Below are 13,472 nucleotides of genomic sequence, written 5' to 3'. Positions count from 1 at the left end.
ATCTATTGCCAGAAAAAGTTACTAACTAGTAAAAAATTGTAGAATATGTAAAAGTAAAAACCCTTTTGTGTGAAAATATCAAACTTAAGCATTTTAAGTCACTGTCACAATATCTACAGGGATTTGCTGCAGGTACCAGCTGCTAAAGTGCATAATCACTTTATGAATGAATTTGATTTGAACTTATGTGTCCATGCAATATTGCAGCTTAGCAAGGTACACTACCTTGTAAACATTCTTTAGAATTAACAAGTATTTTCAATGGAAGCAGTATTATTAATAAGAGAAGTGCAAGCAGCTTTCTATAATAAATTAAATATAAATAGAACATTCTTCCCATAAATAATATTGACACCAAATTTTCAAACTACTACATAATAACTCTTGAGGCTGTCATCAACTTGTCAAGTGTTACTCTGCCATAACTTCTAGCTGCCCAGAGGCCTAAAAGGCCTGTCGTTCCATTGTATTTGAAATGATAACATATCAACGTCTGATTAGGGGCAATGACATTGGTGTAGATGGCCCTGAACAACATAGTCTCTTTTGCTTTAACACATTTCTTCCTATATCTTATCTTATCATTTTCGGGGGCCCTTGCGGATACACTTTGACCCATAGGGATCTTTTGTGCAATTACCCCCTAGGAAAGATCCGTCAACTACTCAAGAGCTTTTTCCACCATCTCCATGTGCCGGATGATGGAGCTCATGGGTAGCATATTAAGAGCCAACAGGAGTGGTCATTCCTCCATACAAACGTAGTCCTCGTTTTCCTCCGTGGTTTTTGAAGCTAGAGCAATGATTTTTTCAACACAGATTAATATTGTCAATATCTGTGTCGGACCGTTTTGCTTTTTTTGATATTTTTGTTTTTTAAGGCGCTAGAGCCCTTCAAAAACGGCCAAAATGGCCTAATAGACTATGCCGCAATGAGAGGCGTGGTATTCAAAACTGATATCAATTAGCCAAAAAAGCAAAACGGTCCGACACAGATAATTTCATAATCATTTAGATTTCCAAATTTGGTTACGATTGGTTAAGTTTTGGGGGAGGAAAAAGAGGACTACGAAACCTCGATTTTTGTCATTTTTACGCAGGATTTTTCGCCTCAGCTGCAGTTGTCCCTATCGCACTAATTTTAGGGGCGGAGTCAAGTTTCTAAATACGTACACAGCCAGAAAAGTGATGGGCAATAGTCGACATTTAATGTCGATAATCTAGTGATGTAAGAAGTTATCGATAAACCGTCTTGTGTGAAAATATATAGATCCTAAGATACAAGGGGTTTTGGGTTAAGAGTAGGGAACACATTTTTGTAGTTATGATATACAATCTATTATGAACTTTTTGATTCTAATATTTCAAATTAGAAATCAAAATCAAAAATATTTTATTGCATGGTTAAAATGGGTTAACAAAATTTTTAGGTACCTACAGGCACGCTTCGTAATTGTCGAGCAATTTAGGGTCCTAGCTGAATTGGTTGTTCCATACTTACTCGTGCTCTATGGAATGTCCAATTTAGCTAGAACCCTAAATGGCTCAACAATCACGGAGCGTGACAGTACTAATGATTCATGTTCTCTATATCCTGCCCTACAATGGCGTTAATATTTGGTTGTCATGTCTATACTTCGTTTTTAAGCATTATTGAAAAAAAAAATAGTAAATACTAATATTAACCACTAAGTGGGTCAAACAGATCACTGTGTTATGTCTTTCCTGTAGACATACACAAGAGTTAAGGGCTATAAAGGTTAATTTTCTTATTTAACCCTTATCCACGTGAAAAGGTCCTCCTTTTATTTAGAGAACTATGATAAAATCATTGCTTACACGCCCACAAGCTGTTAACTATAGCCCACAGGAGAGAAAAATGTGCTGTTCGCGATAACACGCTAGTTTTCTCTCCTGTGGGCATTAGTTAACAGCTTGTGGGCATGTAAGCAATGATTTTATCATAGTTCTCTAAATAAAAGGAGGACCTTTTCACATGGATAAGGATTAAATAAGAAAATTAACCTTTATAGCCCTTAACTCTTGTGTATGTCTACAGGAAAGACATAACACAGTGATCTGTTTGACCCAGGTACATAACTATTACAAAAAAAGCTAAATAATTATACGATTGCATGCTTAAAAAAGACACGTCACCTTCACTCTAATGCTAAACAAACGAAGAATAAGAACTAACAGCGATAAGACCGCCTGTTGCTACCTTTATCTACATTGTAAATCGGTTTTAGGGTTCCGTACCCAAAGGGTAAAACACGGGACCCTATTACTAAGATTCCGCTGTCCGTCCGTCCGTCTGTCACCAGGCTGTATCTTACGAACCGTGATAGCTAGACAGTTGAAATTTTCACAGATGATTTATTTCTGTTGCCGCTATAACAACAAATACTAAAAACAGGATAAAATAAAAATTTTAGTGAGGCCTCCCATACAACAAACGTGATTTTTGACCGAAGTTAAGCAACGTCGGGCGGGGTCAGTACTTGGATGGGTGACCGTTTTTATAAATAATGGTACGGAACCCTTCGTGTGCGAGTCCGACTTGCACTTCGCCGGTTTTTTTTAAATTTGTTTTTATGTTTGTGGTGTAATAAAGAATATTTTAGAGTCAGACCAAGAAAAGTCTACAGCAATTTTGATAGGACACGCAGTGCAAGTGTTATTTATATGTCATAATTTCATAGAAGCGACGTTTGAAATAATACTTGCACTGCGTGTTCTATCAAAATCGCTATAGATTTTTCTTGGCCTAACTCTACTTTAAATTACAAAGTAAGGCCTAAATTATAAAATAAGGCCCATCAATGTTTTTTTTTTTGTGTTTATTAAACTTGATATTTTGTCTATAGTATTAGCGGACATGGCCTCAAAATTTAAACCCGCTTAAGAATCGGGCCTTATTTCGTGTATTATATACAATACTACCCATTTTTGTGTAGTCATTATTTATACTATAGAAGCATTGTTTGAGTAGCCAATTATTTAAACAGTATTTTTTTAAAGGGCAACGGTGGCAATATTTTAAGGTCTGGATAATAAGATACAGATCTTAATAAGGATATCAATGTAAGTGAATGTTACCATGACTACCAAACAAACAAATGTGATAGAATTTGCCAGCTGGCATTGTAACATTCAGACAGTTACCTATGTACCTAATCTGAAATATGAATAAATTAGTAATATTTTAAACAGGAAAGTAAACCGAATTTTGGCCTTTTGCTGGACACAATCACAATAGTAATTTGTTTTACAAGAGGGCAAAGTTTATCGCCACCGGTTGATGCATTTGCAGCACCAATGGTAGAAAATGCAAGCTCATCATCAACTGCATAATCGACGTTTGATATGACTATTGAATCCGAGCTTTTTGATCATGAATCATGATAAAACAAAATTTTAGAAGGTCGCAGAATAGTGGATTTAAAATATTTATTTTCTGTGATCTCAAATATCAGGCACGATCATACAAATTGTACATTTGCTGATCTTGCCTTTGTCATTGAAAGACGTAAGGGTTTACACAGAGAATATATATTTAAGTGTAATATGTGCAAAAAAAAGGAAACGATACACTCTGAAGACCCAAAAAGAAAATGTTAGTAAATACTGCTCCTCCCCATGGTTACTTGGTTCCTTATTCAACCTACCTGAAATTAAACGAGTAGGTTAGTAAATTATATCATTTTACATTATTAAGTTAAATGTTTAGGTATCTCAATCACTTACTCACTGGTGGACATGGACGCAAAATTTTTGCCCATCTACTTATACTATCTTATAAAAAATGAAATTTTGAAAGTTAGCACGCTTAAAGTTCGTTTTTTTTTGCATTAAGGTAACAGATTTTGACATGTCTTATTAAAAATTACCATTGAAAAATAAGTCATAGCAAATATGTTAGAATTATAAATCATATTAATCATATTAATGAGCAAGAGCACCCTAAACCGGCGAGCGTGTATGAGGAATGTTATGAATGTGAAGGAAGCGAAAGTGGTATGTCAGGATCGTAGCAAGTGGAAATCCGTGGTCTCTGCCTACCCCTCCGGGAAATAGGCGTGATTGTATGTATGTATGTATGTATGTATGTATTAATCATATACTTTTTTATATTCTTTTGCTTTCATAAGTAATATAAACTAATTTTTGAAAGCGTTTTTTAATAATTATTAATAAAAAGACACGTCATGATTGTTTACCTTCTTTCTAATGCTAAAAAATAACGAACTATAATAACCGGGCCTTATTTGGTACAGAACCTTGATTTGATAGGTACATCGGATATTCTGGGCCCCTGAGTTTGTTACGTAAAGGACAAAATGGTGACATGTGGTTAGAGCTGATACTGTTAAACTAGTGGTTCTGTGCGCTAAGTATAAAAAATAAGCTTCAGCGAACTCATTAAGCCTAGAAAAAACCCTACACCCTACTGCCACTTAAGTCAGTCTTGAGTCTTTGAATCAATTTCCGTAGTAGTAGTACTACTACTAAGGTACTAGGAGGTAATAAGGCCTATAGTAGGTATAATAAGGCCTACCTGAAAAATAATGTTCTTACAACAGTGTAACCGTGTTAGTTATTTGAGTAACATATATGTAAAGTGATACAATTAAAAGCTAACAGCAAACCAGTACATAAATTATATCTTATGTACTTCTTATGAATTACACTCTTATAAAGGTTTCGGCTAATTACGCTTAATTACTTGAATATAGGTAGATGAATTGCGTGCGGTCCAATAGGTAACCACAACTCACGGAGTCCAAAACAATAAGCTGATCAGCAAAGTCAAGTAAACAAAGCCAAGTCACAGTAGTAGAAAGATTATCGAGTTCCGTAAACGTAAGCCGGGTCAAAAAATTCAATCGCAACACAGTAAGTAATAAGTGAACGCCTCGTGGCAGTAACGCACGAAAAATAACATTGCAAATTGTCGGCAATGAGGCGCGCGCGGGTGCAAGCGTACGCATCTGTGTGCGTGCATTACACACACAAATACAGTCTCTCACGCCCCGTCAGAGCGACGGGTATATTCAGCTTGAAATCTCAAAATTGACTTTTAGCTCAGCTCCCGTTTCGTCTTAAAGTCCTTTGGTTCCATTTGGAAACAGGATATTTATTTGGAGCAGGATATTTATCCTGCTCCAAAGTCCTTCATTCTTTGTCTGGCGAGGGCGTGACATTCACACATTAGGTGTTTTACTCTCTTCCTCTTCGCCACACATTGCTGTATGCAATCACAATTAGGTGCCATGGCAAAAAGCTGGGATAATGCAAGTAAGATGATGAGTGATGACTCAATAACATTCTTTTTAATTAAATTTCAAAATAGAAATCAGAATCAATCACATAATCATTATTTTAGAAAGATAACAAAGTTTCCAATATTTATTATTATAGTTATATAATATTGAATTACGCTACAAATAAGGGGCGGTAATGTCCAAGCCGACAGGTTCGCAAAGTGTCCGAGTTTCTAAAGTTGCGAAAATCAACTAGAAACTGAATTCATAAACGTATAGACAGGTTCTTCAAGGCCGGACAATATAGTAAGAATCCACACCGAAATAGTACAAAAATGTCTACATACAAGCATAAAGGTGCAAGTCACAAAGGATGATAACAAGAACATTCGTATCCGCACATTTTTATCGTGAGCTAATTCAATTAAAGATAAAATAAAAGTTCGTAAAACAACGTACCAAGTAGCGGTCTGCTAGGATCATCCACGTCCATTCTATTACATCACTACACAACTGAATATAATACCTATTACGTGCATTTGATGCAGCAGTAGTTTTATCTAATTGGAGCAACAAATATGAATAATAATGTAATTGCAGTACATAACTAAGTTATTATTTACAATACGCACGATCAAACTCTATTCAAGTGACGGCGCCATGACGTTAGGATGACAGTGACAGTGACTTTAAATAAGCGTTTACGAGAATAGGTAGTAGCGCACTCTTGAAACTCATATTTTGTACTTTTACCATTTTATCCTTTTATCATATTATAGTTTGTCAAAGGACTGTGTCATTTCAATCAGAGACAGAGAGAATCATACTATCTTTGTCTTACATTATAGTTCGTTTTTTTAGCATTAGAAAGAACTCCACAGAAGCAAGCGTGCAGTTTTTATCAGGCTCTTTAATTGTTAATAATTATCTAATGTAGCATAGTCAATACATATAATTTACTTCAAATTATTACCGCTAAAAGTGCCGGATTTGGAACCACAAGATTACTTCTGCGAAGTTCTTTCTAATGCTAAAAAAAACGTACTATAGTATTAGCACCCAAAAGAAAAGGATGAGTATAGTTTTCTTGGTTCTTACTGACTGACAAATTGGTTTGACCAACTATATTTCTTATTTTCCTAAAGAATATAGAACGATATTTCTTAATATTTCAGTACTCGCACGAGAGCTTTTTCAACGCGCGTTAAAAAAGCGCTTGAATCTGTCCGCACTCTAAATTCGATTTAACGACCAAGGCTTAAAAATCGTTGGAATGACACAAATGATATGTACATGTGTATTATATTTATTCACACGACGGCGGTGGCGTTTTTATCAAGCGTTGTTAGATTTTCGACTTTAAGCCTTGGTCGTTAAATCGAATAGAGTCAGACCAAGAAAAGTCTGCAGCGGATTTGATAGCCCACGCAGAGCACGTGTTATTTTAAACGTCAAAGTTTTATGAAATTATAACGTATAAATAACACTTACACTGCGTGGGCTATCAAATCCGCTGCAGGCTTTTCTTGGTCCGACTCTATAAAGTGCGGACAGATCAAGCGCTTATTTAACGCGTGTTGTAAAAGCGCTCGGGGAAATGAGGCCTAAGATATGACATTGATGCATCAAGGCGGTTTGTTAATAATAAGGGCCTACCGGGAAACGCGAACATCTAAATTTAGTTAGGCATTTGCCTTGTTATCACTCGAATATACATATGCAAGGGTTAGATAACGAAATTTAGATTTTCTTGGATAGGTAGAGTTCTGTGGTAGGTAGAGTTTGTGCGGAAAGAGAAAGGTCGTGGAATTTATGGGGCCCAATACATTCCACGACTCTTCTCTTTTCGAACAGACTCTACTGGTTAATTTTGTTAAACAAAGTTAAAAAAACGAACAGCTTATTTATAACTGGAGTCAACAATGAATAGTTCGGGTAATATTGAACAGATGGCGCATCTAACTTGGACTAAATACTTGATTGAAACAATCGAATGTTGATACTTACTTAACTAATGTGCAACCATTAACTCATACTCATTATTTCGTAAAGACGCTTACGGCCGCTACGAAGTGAACTATGATTTTCTTGCATTATGTTTACATAAACATAATCTTCATAGTGTAGAGGTAAATAAAGAAAATCCACCTCTGTGCCTGTTCCTCTCGGCTTTACACGCTTAAGCCCCCATTCCCACGGGCGCTTTTGGGCGCGTTGTAACGCGCGTTAAAAAAGCGTTTGAATGACACAAATGGGTATGTACATGTGTATTTATTCACACGACAGCGGTGGCGCTTTTTATCAAGTGTTGTTGGATTTTCGACTTTTTACCCCCTAATCTACGTTTTTAATCTACGTTGGTTCTTTAGAACCAACTCCAAAATTAACCCAAGTACCTACATATGTACCTATAGGTACCTAGATTTAGTTACAGGCCTACTTACCTTTTCGTCGTATCATTTGTTTAGTACGTAGATATAGCCGGTCAAACAAGTTTGTCAGTAGGAAAAGGGCGCGAAATTCATATTTTCTATAGGACGATTACCCTTCGCTACATTTTTTAAATTTGCCGCTTTTTTCTACTGACGGAAATGGCTTGACAGCTAGACAATACATTTTAGATAGGTATTAGAGACCCAAAAAATCTAATAATAGAGTTATAGGATAAGGAAATGGTCCTATTCTATAAATGTTCTAACTGTGCCAGTTCGGGCCCGATGCACATGACTGATAACCTCCGCTCCGGTCCGAAGTGGACACCGCTGGTTGGTGACTGCTACTGTGCTGTTGCTGTCCCATATCAATAAGCTGTTTTATATCCCAGATAAGTACCAACTGAAATTACAAATCGATTGGTCAATTTACCCATACTTAATCATTTTTTTACTAAAATAACAAATGGCGAAATTGGGATGATGTACTCTCTCATTCTAGTATTTTATTTTAGTATGAGAGACATATAGGTAAAAGTGTAGGATTTAGGATAACAATGGAGCTTCGATAATGTAACACTAAATAGAATGCTAGTCTCTTTCCTTGCAGTCCAAAACTTTCATAATAACCTATGCTGAAAACTTGAACTGCAATCAGCCGAACCAACCAATATTTTTCCTTCACTTCCTGGTAACTAGGACACTACAAATTTAAGCTCTATAACCTATATATAGTTTATGGCCTCTTAAAGATATCTAATATCAAACACCAATAAGATTGTGAATAAGGTCTGTCAACTGCAGGTTTTTATTTGTTAGTAACTTGTATAGCAATAATCATCAAAGTTTCACGTCGCTATAGTTTGACCAAGAAAAGTCTGCAGCGATTTTGATAGCCCACGCATTGCAAGTGTTATTTATACGTCATAATTTCATAGACGTTTGACGTTTAAAATAACACTTGCACTGCGTGGGCTATCAAAATCGCTGCAAACTTTTCTTGGTCTAACTCTATCGCTACCTACACCTTATAAAACAAAGTCTCCCGTCGCGTCTGCCTGTTTGTGTGTTTGTATGTTCGCGATAAACTCAAAAACTACTGAACGGGTTTTCATGCGGTTTTCACCTATCAATAGAGTGATTCTTGAGGAAGGTTTAGGTATAATTTGTTAACCCGTGCGAAGCCGGGGCGGGTCGCTAGTCATAAATAATAATGCAACCGTCAATCGGATTGCATCAGTGAACTGTGTTTTGTTCATAAACAATTATTTTGGCAAAACGACGTGTTTACAGCTTAATAGATAGGTAGGTAGGTACACTAAGATGTAGGGGTCTTCACTCCCCTGCTGATAATGATATTGATAACCTATGCCAAGGTATGCATAAGTCCAAATATTCCGTAAAGTTCGATCACGCTTTGCACAGACTTGACTGTTTTTCTTGTTATGTTACACGTATGTATGTACTTACACGTGTTTGTGTATTGTGAATGTAAAGTGTGAAGTGTGTGTATAGTGTAGTGTACCTAATACCTACCTACATGAAAAGTTACAGGTGAGTAATTAATATCATTGAGTTTATGGACCGTTAAAAGATTTTAAATTGTGAATTATGTGTTCTATTAAGTTATGAAAGCATTCGGTGGTCGATTTGGTTTATTAGGCTGTAGGTATATGGTTTATTTAAACATATATATTTATGAATAATTATTAATTATATTCAACTTTGACCTGATCATATGTTTTCTCGAAACGACTGGTGTTACACAAGCAGATAGTATGCGAGGGCACTTACACATGTTATTGTCAGTTATTTCTGTTTACATGCGTAAACATAGGAAACGTCCCGACTGTTTATATCGATCTGTTTGTTTTCTCAGTTTCGCGAATATCACTAAAAAAAGTCTCTCTAGACAGATAACGAAAGGACTATGCGTCTAAATGGCCCCAAAACCAACAGAGTTGAGAGTTAGGTCATTAGATAGGTATTTCTCTGTACTTCATTTCGTTCTATGGGCACCAAGCGAAATTCCATTACAGAACTGAGATATTGGTATTTTAATCAAAATGACATCACCCTTATTACCTAGGCAATAGAGTCCACCGCCGGGCGAGCGCGGCAATTCATTCGGTGTGCTCGCCCGGCGGTGCGCGAACATCTACCCTGCAGCAATTAATTTACTTACTTGGACTCTATTGCCTAGGTAATAAGGGTGACGACATTTTGGCTAAAATACCAATATCTCGGTTCTGCAATGGAATTCCGCTTGGTGCCCATAGAACAAAATGAAGTACCTACATAGAAATACCTATCTAATGACCTTACTCTCATTTCTGTTGGCGTTGGGTCCAGGCTCCATACAAAGTTGCCCATGGTCCTTTCGGTTTCCGGTCTGGGGGCTGATTTTTGAATTTCGGGCGCTCGATTTCGCCACTCGAAAATCGGTGGAAAACAGCGAAATGCTAGTTTTTGAAATACGAGCGATAGACATTGGGAATCGAGTGGTATTGACCACTCGTCTTCAATTCTATTAGTAGAATTTCAATCCCGGGTACTGGAGATATTATTGAACGAAATACACGAAATCGAGTGGTTGAAATTCAAAAATCGGCCCCTTGGTCATTTGCTAGTCTTAGGCTGGTATTCCATCTGTCCAATTTCTTTGTCCAATCTCAGTGCGTCTCACTCTCTCATTAAAGCGAAATGTGAGACACAATACACATTGGACAAAGAAGTTGGATTGGTGGAATACCACCCTTATCCAATAAAACCTGAAAGGAGTGAAAGGTCTATTAATTAGGGCATGACAGCATTAACTGCCACTGCATTTGAGTGCAGGCTGAGGAGTAATTGATTTTTTGCCACAGAAGGTTCAGCTTTGCTCTAGTTTTAGTAAGCATGATTTATATGCCGAAACCTGCCGAAACCTGCCGAAACCGAGACTTTGGTTGGACACTACAAAAAATACAGTATCGGTGTCGTACCTTCGGCCGAAACCTGTCGATAACTGTAGTGATACATTGATAGTCGGGCTTACACGATAATATATAAGCTGCCGGGTAAACAACGAATACAACGATACAGCTACCTTCATCCAGTAGATTCCAGCAAAGGTTCATTAGAAATCCAGAACCATCATAACTTCAGGGTCACTGAATTACTCACGTCATATGATGCAGACCACACCACCAAAACAACTCCTGACCTAATTCCAATAATGTTATTGAGCAAGTTTGACGTAGGCTTTTGTTTTTCTCCGACATACGTAAAACAAAGCGTATGATGGCTGCAGCTATCAGTGATAGCGTGATGACAGCGTTTTGTCTCTTTCATTCGCGTGGTTTTAGAAAATGACTATTGTAATATCAAGTCGATCACTGTGGCCAACATACGCTGGCCTGCCAATCGTATATCACCAGTATCGAAACTTAAGCGAAAATATCTGGTTCGGATAACCACTGGTTACCTACACCTCTTTCTAGAATGTTTCGAATGTTGACGTGACTTTTTCCACTTGGCAATGGTAGTATAATATTAGTTTTTTGTTTACAATCACTAATATCTTCTCTTCTTATCTAGGCATTTTTTTATAACAACCGGGGTCATTTACTTGATAAAGGAACTTGAATGAAAGATAAGTACATTTTCTTTTTAACCGACATCAAATATGCGCTAGCAACTGACACGTTTGAAGTCGGTGCCGAGCCAAATAGTTACAACAATCCTGGTTCTTTCTGATTGACGGCGTGTTATATTTCTTGACAAATTTTGTAACTTTGTCTATATGTAGGGTTGCCATACGTCCCGTATATACGGGACTGTCACCGTATTTGAGTATCACGTCCCGTATTTTTACTGGTCCCGATTTTGTCCCGTATTTTGTCGACCGGTCCCGTATTTATTGATATAGTATATATATTGTGTAAAAATGTCCTAATATTTATTTATTAATTAATAGCGCTCTAGAACAGGGCTCTCCAAACCCCCAGCTCCAAACAGCAGCAACCAGATATACCCCCAGTCAGGTATAAAACTTTGGAGACCCCTGCTCTAGAATACCACTGTCCCTTATCAGTTCCGACTAATTATGGCTACCCTATCTATATGTATCCTGAAAATATCACCAAATATTGCCTTGGGGGACTTGAATGTGTCAATGACATTTTACCCAACTTTTTTGTGACGCTTCATGTAAAACGGCGCACCGTTGCATCATACATTTTTTATTTCTGATTTACTATGTAGGTAGTATAATATAGGTACCTGCTATGCGCTGTACGCTGCACCGGCTGCGCGTGGGCACGCGCTCTAGACGTACCAGACGATGCAAGGAGCGACCCGGTTGCGTCAGCGGGGCTTGGCGTTAGACATGGCTAATAGTTACACACATATATTTTATGTACAGATCGTTCGGAATGAAATGACTAGTGGTGTAAAGGAGGCTCTTTTTAGGTCCTCTGTCGTATTCTAGATGTTTCTCTCGGCTGTGTCTCTGTGCAGTTTTTTGCTAGATGAGGTTGCTAAATAAGAAGAAGCGCCAGCATTTACTATGCGAACGTCAAAGAACGCTTTCCTTGCAGGTTCCCATTCCCACACACTGTTTAGTAATAAATCCCCTACGAGGGCTGGTTGTGCCACAGTGGCATCACGCATTATGGGTTTAATTGTGTCGGTTCCCCAGGCTAGTTCGGCTTAAGGTCATCTCTGTGTTGGTCGTGGCCTTGTAACATGTTGTGTGTTCAAATTTTCTAACTGTTAAAGTTATTATCCGTCGAATACCTAACTAATGTTCCCCTTAATCCTTGTGTATATATTCGAGGTATTCGAGTTACTAAAATGGTAGTTTGATTGCCATAATTTCATCCAATTTCTTATATTGATTACTTAGTCGAATTGTTATTTCAGTAACTATATATATGGAGTATATAACATTCACATTTTAAGCCATTGGCCACCTAAGCTACCACGAATTGACATATAGGTAGAGTCAGACCGTGAAAAATCTGCAGCGATTTTGATAGCCCACGCAGTGCAAGTGTCATTTTAAAAACAAACTTCTATGAAATTATGACGTATAAATAACACTTACACTGCGTGGGCTATCAAATCCGCTGCAGACTTTTCTTGGTGCGACTCTAGGTACCTAGACTCTAACCACGCCAACATAGAACAAACTTGACAGTCTTGACGTAGCGCGTGGTTTGAAAACTTAGCATGGTCATTTCATTTCCATGGACTTTCGTAAAATGAAATATCATATTAAATTCGCACTTTATGACATTTAACAACATAACTTATGTCGTCCCAGATCCGGTACAGAAGCACCAAAATAATTATAGAATTAAATGACAAACGAATACAAAATCCAAGTTTCAGGACTTCAGGATGTATTGAAAAGTTTTCATATATTTTTCAATAGTTTTTGGCTAATATTTTTGCCAGGTACTGATGGAAATCGTTTATGTATTTATAATAGTTACCCTAAATTTGTTATGTACTTGTTATGTAATTTTATTTTATTTTATATTTTGATGTTCGGTTTTAATTCTTATTATTATTCTAAAAAACGATCATCATACGACAAGTAGTACTAGCTGAAATGTTTTTCTATTTTACCTGTATGAAAATTGTATACTGAGATAAATAAACTAAACTAAAACTATAAAATAATTACAACAAATCTAAAAGTTTTTAATAAATTTATGGCTAACACCATAAATGAAGGTATGCGTCAAAAAATCTAGTTAAAGGAACAGTTATTTGCGCTTTAAAAAGGT

At 36.9% G+C, this 13,472-nt stretch overlaps 2 protein-coding genes across 2 annotated transcripts in view; both read right to left on the bottom strand.

Annotated features, from left to right (window-relative positions):
- Positions 1-5,934, bottom strand: part of LOC134791784 (sodium-independent sulfate anion transporter-like) — a 34,340-nt gene extending 28,406 nt beyond the window's left edge. Inside the window, exon 1 of the mRNA XM_063762940.1 lies at positions 5,723-5,934. Within this exon, the coding sequence (XP_063619010.1) occupies positions 5,723-5,756 (34 nt within the window). The 5' untranslated portion in view covers positions 5,757-5,934. The remainder of the gene's footprint in view (positions 1-5,722) is intronic.
- LOC134791772 (uncharacterized) overlaps positions 1-13,472 on the bottom strand; it is a 329,980-nt gene that overhangs the window by 119,714 nt on the left and 196,794 nt on the right. The window lies entirely within an intron of this gene.

This window comes from Cydia splendana, chromosome 6 (assembly GCF_910591565.1).
Source record: "Cydia splendana chromosome 6, ilCydSple1.2, whole genome shotgun sequence".
Lineage (NCBI taxonomy): Eukaryota > Metazoa > Arthropoda > Insecta > Lepidoptera > Tortricidae > Cydia > Cydia splendana.
Note: the sequence above shows the minus strand (reverse complement) of the source record. Positions and strands in the feature narration are given on the sequence as shown.